This window comes from Oncorhynchus tshawytscha, linkage group LG02 (assembly GCF_018296145.1).
Source record: "Oncorhynchus tshawytscha isolate Ot180627B linkage group LG02, Otsh_v2.0, whole genome shotgun sequence".
Lineage (NCBI taxonomy): Eukaryota > Metazoa > Chordata > Actinopteri > Salmoniformes > Salmonidae > Oncorhynchus > Oncorhynchus tshawytscha.
The window spans coordinates 59,738,657-59,752,757 of record NC_056430.1 but is presented as its reverse complement, the minus strand read 5'-3'; the positions used below and the strand labels follow the sequence as shown (position 1 = coordinate 59,752,757).

The 14,101-nt window shown below is 42.8% G+C and overlaps 1 protein-coding gene across 6 annotated transcripts in view; it reads left to right on the top strand.

Annotated features, from left to right (window-relative positions):
- LOC112265748 (serine/threonine-protein kinase MARK1) overlaps nucleotides 1-7,248 on the top strand; it is an 80,880-nt gene extending 73,632 nt beyond the window's left edge. For 2 of the 6 annotated variants that reach the window (XM_024443317.2, XM_024443310.2), the window contains 5 exons: nucleotides 202-363; nucleotides 1,719-1,976; nucleotides 3,424-3,450; nucleotides 4,029-4,073; nucleotides 4,771-7,248. In XM_024443317.2, coding sequence (XP_024299085.1) covers nucleotides 202-363; nucleotides 1,719-1,976; nucleotides 3,424-3,450; nucleotides 4,029-4,073; nucleotides 4,771-5,116 — 838 coding nt within the window. In that variant the 3' untranslated portion in view covers nucleotides 5,117-7,248. The remainder of the gene's footprint in view (nucleotides 1-201; nucleotides 364-1,718; nucleotides 1,977-3,423; nucleotides 3,451-4,028; nucleotides 4,074-4,770) is intronic. The other 4 variants (XM_024443323.2, XM_024443334.2, XM_024443341.2 and 1 more) reach the window with 2 other exon arrangements.
- The last annotated feature ends 6,853 nt before the right edge of the window (nucleotides 7,249-14,101 follow it).

Here is a 14,101-nt window from a genome sequence, read left to right as displayed (position 1 = left end):
CTTTTCCCCTCTCTATCCCGCTTTCCTTTCCTTGTATTCTTCCTCCTGTGACCCTTCTCTTGTCCTCTCTCTACCCCTTTGTCTTTCACCTTATTTCTCTTCCCCCACCCTCCCCGTTCACTCGATCCTCCCTTCTTGATCTCTCACCATCCTTTTCACACTCTCGCTTTCTGTCTCTCTCCCTCTCTCTCTCCCTCTCAGTCTGACTGAGATGTCAGGCTCGGCCAGTGGCTCCTCACCATCGCCAGGGGCAACCTCAGCTGTCCCTTCCACTCGTCCGCGTCACGTCAAGTCCATGTCGGCATCGGGCCACCCTATCAAGTCCCCACTGCCTCCCATAGACGACAACGCGGAGTACAGGGGGTGAGCTAGGGGGCTAGAGAGAGCGAGAGGGGGCTGAAGTCCCAAGTAGGAAGGGGCCCAAGTTATATGAATTGCTAAACACTAGCCTATACCCCCCCGATCTAAATGAAGTACCTACGGGTAGGAGTTGAGCGAGGGTATCGGACAATGGAGGGTTGAGGAACTGGGAGAAATGACTTGTTATAATGTCCATGTTTTTTCATTGCCCTATGATACTATACTGCTCAAAAAAATAAAGGGAACACTTAAACAACACAATGTAACTCCAAGTCAATCACACTTCTGTGAAATCAAACTGTCCACTTAGGAAGCAACACTGATTGACATTAAATTTCACATGCTGTTGTGCAAATGGAATAGACAACAGGTGGAAATTATAGGCAATTAGCAAGACACCCCCAATAAAGGAGTGGTTCTGCAGGTGGGGACCACAGACCACTTCTCAGTTCCTATGCTTCCTGGCTGATGTTTTGGTCACTTTTGAATGCTGGCTGTGCTTTCACTCTAGTGGTAGCATGAGATAGAGTCTACAACCCACACAAGTGGCTCAGGTAGTGCAGCTCATCCAGGATGGGACATCAATGCGAGCTGTGGCAAGAAGGTTTGCTGTGTCTGTCAGCGTAGTGTCCAGAGCATGGAGGCGCTACCAAATGTGCATGTGTCTGCTCAAACAGTCAGAAACAGACTCCATGAGGGTGGTATGAGGGCCCGACGTCCACAGGTGGGGATTGTGCTTATAGCCCAACACCGTGCAGGACGTTTTTCATTTGCCAGAGAACACCAAGATTGGCAAATTCGCCACTGGCACCCTGTGCTATTCACAGATGAAAGCAGGTTCACAGACTGTCCAGGAGTTGGCGGATGCTTTAGTCCAGGTCTGGGAGGAGATCCCTCAGGAGACCATCCACCACCTCATCAGGAACATGCCCAGGCGTTGTAGGGAGGTCATACAGGCACGTGGAGGCCACACACACTACTGAGCCTCATTTTGACTTGTTTTAAGGACATTACATCAAAGTTGGATCAGCCTGTAGTGTGGTTTTCCACTTTAATTTTGAGTGTGACTCCAAATCCAGACCTCCATGGGTTGATAAATTTGATTTCCATTGATCATTTTTGTGTGATATTGTTGTCAGCACATTCAACTATGTAAAGAAAAAAGTATTTAATAAGAATATTTCATTCATTCAGATCTAGGATGTGTTATTTTAGTGTTCCCTTTATTTTTTTGAGCAGTGTATTTCCTAAAAGTGAGAGATGTAACTTTATTTGTATACTGTTCTATTACTACCAATGTATTTATGTTAGGTGATATTTCTTATCGGTATTTCTTGCCTCTCACTCTGCCTTCGTAGCCCCCCCACGGCCTCGCCGTCGGCGCACAGCATCAGCAGCAGCACGGCCGCCACGCCGCCCGACCGCACGCGCTTCCCCCGCGGCTCCTCTAGCCGCTCCACCTTCCACGGTGCCCAACTTCGCGACCGCCGCTCGGCCACCTACAACGGTCCACCCGCCTCTCCCACGCTCTCCCATGACACGGGGGCTCTATCCCAGGCGCGCAGGGGCACCTCCACGGGCATCATCAGCAAGATCACCTCCAAGTTTGTCCGCAGGTCAGTGGAAATGGACGGAAATGCACCATACCGATGTGTTTGCCAGACCTGGGATAAATAGACAGATAGCCTACCTTCAAGTATTTTAGGTGCGCTTGATTTATCCTTTATTCTATAGGTTCTATTGTACCGGGCGGATCTCCATTATTTAAAAGTATCTGACAATGTATTTGACCCAGGTCTGATATTAACAATATTACACTGCAGGACTAGTGTCAATTCCATTTCAATTCAGCATGTAAACGGCAATTACAATTTAGTTCCTGAATTTACTTTATTGAAATGGAATTGACCCCAACTTGCTACACATCATGTATCATGTTTCCCTTCCTTAGGGCCATATTTACCTAGCCTTTGCATCTGATATTGAAAGTAACAGCTGCACATTTTGTACTAGCCAGTATATCTAGTTATTTAGTAGGGTACCGTGTAAGGTACAAGGCTGCTTTGAGTGAGTGTGGAGAGAGATAATAGAGAAAGTGTGATTGGGTTCCTCTTTCTCTCTCATTCCTGCATTAGCAGGGGACACCACTGCGAAGGGTAAAGTTGACCTTAGACACTGATCTTGGGTCAGTTTAGCATTTCCCCCACTAATGGTTAAGATAAGGATTGAGGAATAGAAAGCTGATCATAGATCTGTACCTAGGGTAAACTTCACCCCGGAGCGCCAGTCTCTATTCCCCTAGGTGAGCCTGCGGTGACCAGGATCTGCTCTGAGAGAGACGTGGGCTGCCTACAGATACACTTGCAGGACCACACGCAAAGGCACAGACACGCATATAGAAATGCATGCAGTCTCTCTTTCTTATGCACACACACACACACACACACACACACACACACACAGAGACTGCGGCGTCTGCAGTATCTGTGACCGTTGCTGCAGTCAGTCAAGGGCACTGGGTAAAACGAGCCTGTTTTTATCACCAGCCAGGGACTCCACCCTTCGGGCATGACAAACTAACCTGTCACTGAACGGTTCTATACACTCATCATATGTTGCTGTAGCAATCAATGCATGTGTATTTTTTTTATGAAGACATTTTAAAATATTTTTTTAGATTAAATGTTTTGTTTTTGTTCTTATAGTTTATTGTCAATCAGACTTTCCATGTGTAGTAGGTATGAACCAACCAGTATGAACTGGTTGGTTCTTAGTGCCTTCAATCAGCCCATAGTGAATTTAGGGGTCTTGCTGTAAGCATATGTAGCACTATGTGTATTTAAGCACATCATTTCTTAATGCAAAATTGGGATCGACTTTGCTGACATAGTGGATCCATCACCATTAGATTTGTACATTTCTGCCACATTACGAGAAAGTCATTGAACAACATTTCCCACAACATCCTTTTATGTCTCCCTATTTCCATCCATAGCTACACTCAAAGAAAATAACCAATTTCTTTTTAAATTGCTTCTTTCATTGTTTTTTTTTTTTATATAGAACTATGTCTTTCAGGGCTGGCCGGAGGTAGGAGCGCACAGAATGGTTACCATGTCTACACCCGCCACACCCTCTCTTCCTCGCAATCCAAGCCCTCTTCAATGACATGCAACCATTCACGCCCTGGTGCCAGCCCCCCTTCCTTAACTCCTCCCCCTAAACCCTACACCCCCGCATTATCCACCCCACTATCTGACCCTGCACCACTAACAGACTGAGATTGAGACCCCCGAGAGGCCTTGCCTGTGATGCCTTGGAGTTTGCAGACACCTGCACTCACTTTCTGACTTCTTGTTTCGTTCTTTGATTTGAGTGTGTTGTGTGTTCTGTAGATGTCTTCTGTCATTCATCTCGCTCTCCGTTCACATGATTTCGAACGTTGTGTCATCCTCCGTTTTAGTTAGCTTGCCGATATACGTCATGTTGGCCTTTTTGGCAGTCTCACCAGTTGCCTCCCCAGAACGAGTTGAGCCGCGTGACTGTGTATGTTTGTAGGTTTGACCCCATCCCACCCTCTTCCTTTTCACCCACCCATCGTCTGTGTGTACACTGACAACCCCCTTCCACTGCTCTGTTGAACTCTGAACTCTGATTGCTTCCCAAAGGGCCACGGTTGAAGGAGAGGCCAGTGGCAGTACAGACCCCCCAAGGTGAGGCATCGGCACGGCCGCCCGCAGAAAAAGTAACAACAACCTCGAAACAAAAGCATGGCATGTCAATGAGGGTCACTACTAGTCCCAGGATCGAAAGCCAATGTCACCGGTTCATTCTTGTTCCATGTTGTGGAGTATAGTTAGCACTGTGATGGCGGAAGGTGGACTAATTCTAGGTGTGGCTATACGTCTCCCGTCTTAAATTACTAGTTCATTGTTGTTATCGTACCGGTACTTGTTGTGCTGTTCTTTGTTGTTGTGTTATGTGTGTACTTTGTCCCCATGCCCTCAGTCACACAGTGGTGGTGGGTGTGCCTAAGTGGCGTGACCCTGAATACCATGCTCTTGCTAGACCTTGGTGGGCCATTTTGTGTGTTTAAGCTGTCTAGAAGTGTCTGTTCTGAGTGTGTGTTACACGGCACGCAATCTTTTGAATAACATATATTTGACTGTCATTCAGTTGTCCGTTTTACAATGGGGTCTCGAACACATGGGTTGTACAAGTTTTGTGTGTTGCCTTTTGCCCTTTGACGCACACTCTATATACTCCGAGTCACATGACTCTTTAAAAAGGAAATGTCAAAATAATTATTATAATAATTGGGTCAGCACCTCACCAACATTTTTGCTTTTGCGTCTACCTACTTATCTCCTATTCAATTAACACTATTGTCCGTGTTCTGTTCCTCTCCAGGAGCGCATCAGGGGAACCCAAGGAGGACGGTTCCCGGGACTCCAAACCCCGTTCACTGCGCTTCACCTGGAGCATGAAGACCACCTCGTCCATGGAGCCCGGCGACATGATGCGCGAGATCCGGAAGGTCCTGGATGCAAACAACTGCGACTACGAGCAGCGCGAGCGCTTCATGCTCTTCTGCGTGCACGGCGACGCCCGCCAGGACAGCCTGGTCCAATGGGAGATGGAGGTGTGCAAGCTGCCACGCCTCTCACTCAACGGTGTGCGCTTCAAGCGGATCTCAGGCACGTCCATCGCCTTCAAGAATATCGCGTCCAAAGTGGCTAACGAGCTCAAGCTGTGAAAAGTGACTTTTGGGAAGACTAAACAAACTAAAGAGAATTAACATATGACATTGTAAATGGAGGGGGCAGAGGACATAATCCTGGTGTTCCTTGAGTTTGCGGGCGCCCCAAGTGTCGGGCCCAAGAGAGTTTACTGCTATTCGAGGCTACTGCCGTATTGCTTGGTTGAAACGACACATAGAGAAAATATACTTCCATTTTCCCTCCCCAAGGCAAACTCCTGTATTCTAAAATTGTTGTTAATAACGAGAGGTGAGAACTGACCATTGCAATAATATGAAAACATTTGTATCAATGGGCTGCAAAATTTCAATTCCATTGCTAAACTACCATTAAAGGGGGTTGGAAGAACAGACTGCAAAGCTACTTTTTCCACATGTACAGTAAAATAGAGAATGTTTTGAGTTGTATTGTTCATAGAGTTGTATAAAACAGGACTCTTCAGCATAATGTCTGCAGGTATTGTATAGTCTTGAGTTTCTGTACAGAAAGTGTGTTTAAATGTGTCATACTGTGTTTTCTTTTCATTTGGAGTTCTCTTTCCTTCTATTGTTGACATTTGTAGATTGTTTGCCTCCACTGAAGTTTAATGTTTAAGGAAAAGAAGAAAAAAAACATTTTTTATTCTCACAAGGAAAAGAAAAAACAAGCTTATTTTTTACTTTTCACAGACAATAGGTTCCTTTCCCAATACAGGAGGGATCAAATGACGTGATCTGTGTTGAAAAGCAAAACTCTACACATCCCAAAGCCCTAATCAAATCATTCCTCCTATAATGCACTATTTTGGCCATTCTCACAATCCTCCTTCAAGTAGCGTAGCTGAATGATGACGTTAGCACTGCAGTTTAAAATGTTGTTTATTGCATAGAATTTACATAAGGGATCTTATGTTGTGTCCTTTTATTACCTTTGAGAACCCAAATATACAGTGTAGACTGACAGGACCACACATTTTTCAGTTGCACTCAATTTAAGCCGCTCTCATAAAGTCCGCTTTATGCAGTCTTGAACACGGTATCGCAAATGTCGCTGGCATTCCACTCGATTAATAATCAAAAGGTCTTCTAACAAATATTGGGACAAAGCTACTCATTCAAAACACTATTCATGGACTTTTAGTAGCATAAATGCACCGGCACCATTCTAGGTCAGGAAGTGACATGTTCTGCTTGAAACTGCCCAAAGGTTGAAAGGTTCACGCAAAGTGATGCCCAAGCAGTTTGACCTCACTAGTGACTATATCTCTGTTTCTCTTACTCCCTTCTAAACTGCAGTTAATTGATAGTTACTGTGCGACACCTGTCTGACTTGTTTTGTGCTCAATTTTATTTTCTTGCAAAATATATTGTATTTATTCCACCACATTATGCCTTTTTAATGTGCTGCTTGGTATTTCTGAGGCATTCGCCTGTACGAGAAGAAAAATAGTATATAACTAGTTTAACATATGTTTTTATTTTAGGTTTTTCCCCTTTGTAATTAGTGATTGCGATGAGTATGTACAATAACCACTAGTGCTGGTACGTTTCTCCTCGTTATTTTGTATGAAAAGTAATGAGGGTCAACTGTGCAATGGTATTCCATGTTGTATTACTGTAAAGATGAGAGATGGGCCTAGACCGCACCCTTTAACACAACAAAGAGAGTGGAAACAGAATCCAGACATTTTATTTCCTCATTTCAAAAGGCACAATAGAAGGAAAAAAGCAAAGGCGAGTGGTCAACAAAAATAAATCAATGAAAATAAGGTTAAGCTGTGAGCCCTTCTGGAAGCTGAGCGAGACATCTCCACCGCTGACTTTCTGTGGCATTATGGGAGCAGAGAGGGTTGGAGGGGGTTACCGCACGTTGACTTATAGTGCACATGGAAGAAAAATGCATATTCCTAACTGTTAACGGTACAACTTCCAGAGAGGATGTCTATTGTGTTGCCTTAGCAGATCAAGTGTAGAGGAGAAGCAGCAAGTGTTAAAGAAATATAAACGATTATGCCTCGCCCCTTTCATCTCCATTAACCCCTCCCCCCACATAAACCCCTCCTACCACAACATACATGCGAGGAAAGCTCGAGTCATCCAGATTCAGTCTCTCGTGCACAATATTAAAGCTTACTTGAAAGGAGTCTCAAGCAAATGTCTGGTGTCATTTGTTCTTTTTTTTTTACCAGTATGTACCATTTAATTTTGTCTGAGAAACCATGGCTTCACAGCCAATCAGTTTAGCATAAACTTTGAGTAACATGGAGGAATGATACATCATTGAAAGAGCTTTGTAATTTGTATAGAAACATGTATTGCTCTGTAGATGGTGGGTTATCCTAATGTGTATGGCCGTGCCAAACTTCATACTGAAAGCAAACACAGTTGAAATAATGCAAAAATATTTTCTTAAGTAAAATAGTTTTTATATACAGCACATAAGCATGAACTTTTGAAAAGTATTTAACTTTTGTATGCAATATTTATGCTATATAAGTCTTTGTACCTACAGTTGAAGTCTGAAGTTTACATACACCTTAGCCAAATACATTTAAACTCAGTTTTTTACAATTCCTGACATTTCATCTTAGTATAAATGCTCTGTCTTAGGTCAGTTGGTATCACCACTTTATTTTAAGAATGTGAAATGTCAGAATAATAGTAGAGAATTATTTATTTCAGCTTTTATTTATTTCATCACATTCCCAGTGTGTCAGAAGTTTACATACACTCAATTAGTATTTGGCAGCATTGCCTTTAAATTGTTTAACTAGGGTCAAATGTTTCAGGTAGCCTTCCACAAGCTTCCCACAATACGTTCGGTGTATTTTGGCCCATTCCGCCTGACAGAGCTGGTGTAACTGAGTCAGGTTTGTAGGCCTGCTTGCTCGCACACACTTTTTCAGTTCTGCCCACAAGTTATCTATGGGATTGAGGTCTGTGTGATGGCCACTCCAATACCTTGACGTTCTTGTCCTTAAGCCATTTTGCCACAACTTTGAACTCATTGTCCATTTGGAAGACTCATTTGCAACCAAGCTTTAACTTCCTGACTGATGTCTTGAGATGTTGCTTCAATATATCCACATCATTCTCTTTCCTCGTGATGCCATCTATTTTGTGAAGTGCACCAGTCCCTCCTGCAGCAAAGCACCCCACATAACAATGGTCATTATGGCCAAACAGTTCTATTTTTGTTTCATCAGACCAGAGGACATTTCTCCAAAAAGTACGATCTTTGTCCCCATGTGCAGTCGCAAACCATAGTCTGGCTTTTTTATGGCGGTTTTGGAGCAGTGGCTTCTTCCTTGCTGAGCGGCCTTTCATGTTCTGTCGATATAGGACTTGTTTTACAGTGGATATAGATACTTTTGTACCTGTTTTCTCCAGCATCTTCACAAGGTCATTTGCTGTCGTTCTGGGATTGATTTACATGTTTTGCACCCCAGTACGTTCATCTCTAGGAGACAGAATGCATCTCCTTCCTGAGCGGTATGACTGCTTGGTGGTCCAATGGTGTTTATACTTGCGTACTATTGTTTGTACAGATGAACGTGGCGTTTGGCAATTGCTACCAATGATGAACCAGACTTGTGGAGGTCTACATTTTTTTCTGAGGTCTTGGCTGATTTATTTTGATGTTCCCATGATGTAAAGCAAAGAGGCACTGAGTTTGAAGGTAGGCCTTGAAATACATCCACAGGAACACCTCCCAATTGACTCAAATTATGTAAATGAGCCTATTAGAAGCCTCTAAAGCCATGACATCATTATTTGGAATTTTCTAAGCTGTTTAAAGACTGTCAACTTAGTGTATGAAAACTTCTGACCCAACGGAATTGTGATACAGGGAATTATAAGTGAAATAATCTGTAAACAATTGTTGGAAAAATGACGTGTCATGCACAATGTAGATGTCCTAACCGACTTGCCAAAACTATAATTTGTTCACAAGAAATTTGTGAGTGGTTGAAAAACTAGTTTTAATGACTCTAACCTAAGTATATGTAAACTTCAACTATTAGAACACATAGTACAATCAACATTAACATAGCTGTTATAATATTGTTGGTTTTAGAAATACTGATGTCATTCTCACAAAAGCCCCGTACAGTATTATGATTGCACGCTACCAGTCAAACTACTAAAATGTGAAGTTTGTGTTGAATAGGACAGGAGTCCCTTTTCTTCCCATCTTCCTCAGCTTTACTTCAGTAAAGGCACCAGATCATCGATTTTCTCTTCGCCCTCTAACCTCTTCTCCATGCAGATGTGCAGCTTGACCTCGTCCACCACTAGCTACGTGAACCCCACCTTGTCCAAGCCAATTGTCTGGGCATTACTGATGTTATACACCTCACTGCAGTCTAAGGAGTAAGAGGTAATACTCTTCAGTTAATTTGACCATATTAAAGTACGGTATGCAACAACTTCCTTGTAAATTTGGTGGAAATTATAACAGTATATATTTTTGTATCCTAGTAAAATAAAAATATTTTTAAAGTAACTAGCTTATCATATATTGATACTATATACACACATTTTATACATACACACATTATACAATATATGACCAAAAGTATGTGGACTGCTCATTGGAAACATTTTATTCCAAAATCATTGGCATTAATATGGAGTTGGTCCCCCCTTTGCTGCTATAAAAGCCACCACTCTCTTGGAAAGGTTTTCCCTTAGATGGTGGAACATTGCTGCGGGGACTTGCTTCCAATCACCCACAAAAGCATTAGTGAAGTCGGGCACTGATGTGGGTGATTAGGCCTGGCTCGCAGTCAGCGTTCCAGTTAATCCCAAAGGCGTTCAATGGCCAGGGCTCTGTGCAGGCCAGTAAAGTTCTTCCACACCGATCTCGATAAACCAATTCTGTAAGGATCTCACTTTGAGCATGGGGGAATTGTCATGCTGAAACAGGACATGGCTTTCAGAGTCATCTAGAATGTCATTGTATGCTGTAGCGTTAAGATTTCCCTTCACTGGAACTAAGGGGCCTAGCCCGAACCATGAAAAACAGCCCCAGACTATTATTCCTGCTCCACCAAACTTTACAGTTGGCACTATGCATTGGGGCAGGTAGCGTTCTCCTAGCATCCGTCAAACACAGATCCGTCTGTCGGGCTGCCAGATGGTGAAGCGTGATTCAACACTCTAGAGAACGGGTTTCCACTGCTCTAGAGTCCAATGGCGGCAAGCTTTACACCACTCCAGCCGACGTTTGGCATTGTGCATGGTGACCATAGGCTTGTGTGTGGCTGCTTGGCCATGGAAGCACATTTCATGAAGCTCCCGACTAACATTTATTGTGCTGACGTTGCTTGTAGAGGCAGTTTGGAAGTGAGTATCGCAACCGAGGACAGGCGATTTTTACACGCTTGCGCTTCAGCACTGCGGTTCCGTTCTGTGAACTTGTGTGGCCTACCACTTTGCGGCTGAGCCGTTGTTGCTCCTAGATGTTTCCACTTAACAATAACAGCACTAACAGTTGACCGGGGCAGCGCTAGCAGGGAAGAAATTTGACTAACTGACATGTTGGACAGGTGCCATACTATGACGGTGCCACGTTGAAAGTCACTGAACTCTTTAGTAAGCCCATTCTCCTGGCAATGTTTGTCTATGGAGATTGCATGGCAGTGTGCCCGATTTTATACACCTGTCAGCAACGGGTGTGGCTGAAATAGCCGAATCCACTAATTTGAAAGGGGTGTCCACATGCTTTTGTATAAATGGTGTATATTACACCTAAAGTTATACTCATCAGAATATCTAGAATGATTCATGACCTAAATAAGTTTTTCACCAATGCCAATTGTCAAAATCCTACAATGTGATTTTCTGGATTTGTTTTTCTCATTTCGTCTGTCATAGTTGAAGTGTACCTATGATGAAAATTACAGGCCCCTCTCATCTTTTTAAGTGGGAGAACTTGCACAATTGGTGGCTGACTAAATACTTTTATGCCCCACTGTACATTGGAAGGCCTCTGCAATGTAGGCGTCATCTCGCATGGTCACCAATCTGAGGTGGTCGTCAATGTTTACCCATACCACCAGGGTCCCGTTTTTACTAATCCTGCAGAGTGGTAATGGTCACAGCAGTATTAAAGTTCAATGGAGTGACAGGGCCAGTCCTTGCATCTAGACCGCTGTCTATGAATGTGAGCGCAGTTCCATATAGCCTCGTCCCTCAGCCGTATAATAAAACAAGTGGTGTGCTGCTGTTTTGCTGGAAACATAAAGCTTCAATCTGTCTAGAATGACCATAGTGTAAAGGCACCATCTAACTTTTGGTTGTACTGTTGTGTAAAATGTTTGTAATATTGATTAACTACAGTACCTGGGTCGAGCTACAGAATCAGCTGTGTTCGTTGACACCGTTGTATTTTGGGGTTTTTCGTTATCATGATTTCAATACTACAGGGTTTATTTAAACAGATATTCACGAGGATTTACTCCTATACTTACAAGAGTGCACTGCTTCACTTCTCCACTACGTTAGTAACGAACTATGTGTTATGCAAAACAGGCAGTTTTTTTTTACCTCTCCATACAGTTTACAACTATTGTGGACGAAAGGGCAAAACAGACCCTAGAGCAGTTTTTATTACCACACTAACATCTGGAACATAATAATAAATTATATTTTGATATTTTTCATTGCACAAATAATCTTTCTGCATAAAAAGGCAAACACAACACACACAATAAATTGTTTAGGTTGTAAAGAAGGGAACACTGGCAGGCACTTAAAGAGCAGCACAGACCATACAGCTCTGGAGTCAGGCCAGTCACGGGCCACCCCATTGGGAAAGGGAAGGGGCTCCCACGGTCACTCCCTTGTCTTCTTTTTCATGTGACAGTTCGGCCCTTGAGTACAGCTTCCCTGGCAACTTCTCTGCCAATTGATCCAGAGCTGAACGGAGAAATGTCAATCAATCATGTTTGCTATAGGTCTGATTGGTTTGTGCAGGGATGCTGTGCACCAGTGAATTAGTATATCCTCTTTCTTACACCACGTACCATTGCAATGTTACTTCAAACTACTGTGTGAGAAGGAGCATGGATGGGCATTGATTGCTTTTGCTTGGTGTCCTCAAGATTGTTAATTGATAGCAGCCCAGATATTCTTATTCTGAAAATGTAAACTAAAAGCCTAAAACATATATCAACTTAAACTGATGGAGTTAATGAGCTCAATTACATTTTGTTTTAATTGCAGTTGAGGATAAAGTATCACACTGTACAAGGGTTGGTGTCAATTCCACAAATTGCATTTTCATTCAGTTCTCGCTCCCTGTACATTCCATTTAATTCAATTCAAATTCCAGGTCAGTCTGGAATTTCCTGGGGCAAGGCCAGGAAATCCCTCCCTGTTTCAGTCCATTGTGTTCCATCCGGTGCCTAGTGAACACGATGCTGGCCTTGTTGTCCGACCAGATGTTTGAAAGCATTTCAAGGCTGCGATGGCTTCCATCCACATAGCTTATTCCTTAGTTACCCTGCACAGTAGGAATATAAAACAACTGCTATGCAGTGAATTAGATTGGGTCAAATTGTTTCGCAAAATTACCTCAAGATAGGGCCTGTACTTTGCTTCCAAAGCGTACGTGATGGGGGCTGTAAGAGAAGTTTTACATCAGGAATGCAGTACAGTGGCATTTTATATTGTTAATCTCTAATCAAAATCGTAACGCAAAAGAATTTAAGGTGTGAGTTCTACCAAGTTCTATTAGTTGCCTGGCTGGAAATGTCTCTCAGCCATGCTGAACTGTAGCCTGTGTGTGTAGGGAAAAACAACTTGCCATATGCAGTCATTTTGTTATTTTCGTTTTGACTGAATGTGAAAGAGCATGCATGCCACAAAATGGTGGCGCCACTTACGTTTGATCTTCCACATCTCGTAATAATGAGAACTACTTTGGTGGCTGGCAGTCTGGCGTTCGTGGCCTGGTTATAGGGTGGTAGTGGAGGTGAAAGTAGGGTCCCAATTCTTCTCTCAACACTGAACAAAAAAGCTAAGAATAGCAGTGTCGTCTCGTCATCCCCAGTTTTGACTGTCCAAGTCCCACCTGACATGCTCATCTTTACAAAGTGGTGCGATGGTCGCCGGTTCCTGTTGGCCCTAACAATGTCAGTCTTTTTATAACTTAATGTAAATTAGCACTGCTAGCATGTTGGTGGATGGGTGTTCATACAACTGATCACTGGTACATTTCATATATTTCTAAAGAAAGTGTCAATCATTTTTTAAAGGTGAAATCTGCAATATGTACAGCTGTTCAATGGTAATTTCAATGAATGTTACCCACTTATTACATTTCTTCAGTCACGTCTGTCAGCAGCTTTTTAGCAAACCAAAAAGCAGAGCTGCCATTTATCTGGGGGGGAATGAAACAGAATCAAGGATTGTACCCCTGAGACGATTAAGAAAAGTTTCAAAATACAGAGTGGCTGCATATCCGAATTCTCTAGAACCATTTTCCGACAACTAAATCCAAAGCTTCTGCGCATGTGTGGGATTCTCTCCTTTACGCACAGTCTCTGCTTTACTAGTTTAGTAGCCCCGAAGAAAAGGCTACTTTGGCAAATTTCTGTTATAAATGGAGAATTATGCTTGTTTAAATTAAATCAAGACTGAATTTGTGTCAGCAAGATCACATAATGATAGTATTCTATATAACAGAACTGAAAATAATAGCATGGTATAACGTCACTGCAAGACAAAAAACACCACCTCATTTCTTATGAGATGTAGGATGATTGTGAGAATGTTAGCATTTTTCTCTCATGTGGTCAAAGTTCAACAGCGCGCCACTAGGCAAAACACCATCTGCTCTAAAATTCGCTCCCTGTACATAATTCAAATAAAACACTGAACTTCGAAACAACACTGTACATAATTCAAATGTGTCTTCCCATGAAATTGATTGAGATCAAATGGTTGGCATCCAGATTCCGCATTGACATTTCACAGGTCACCATCCCTTCATGA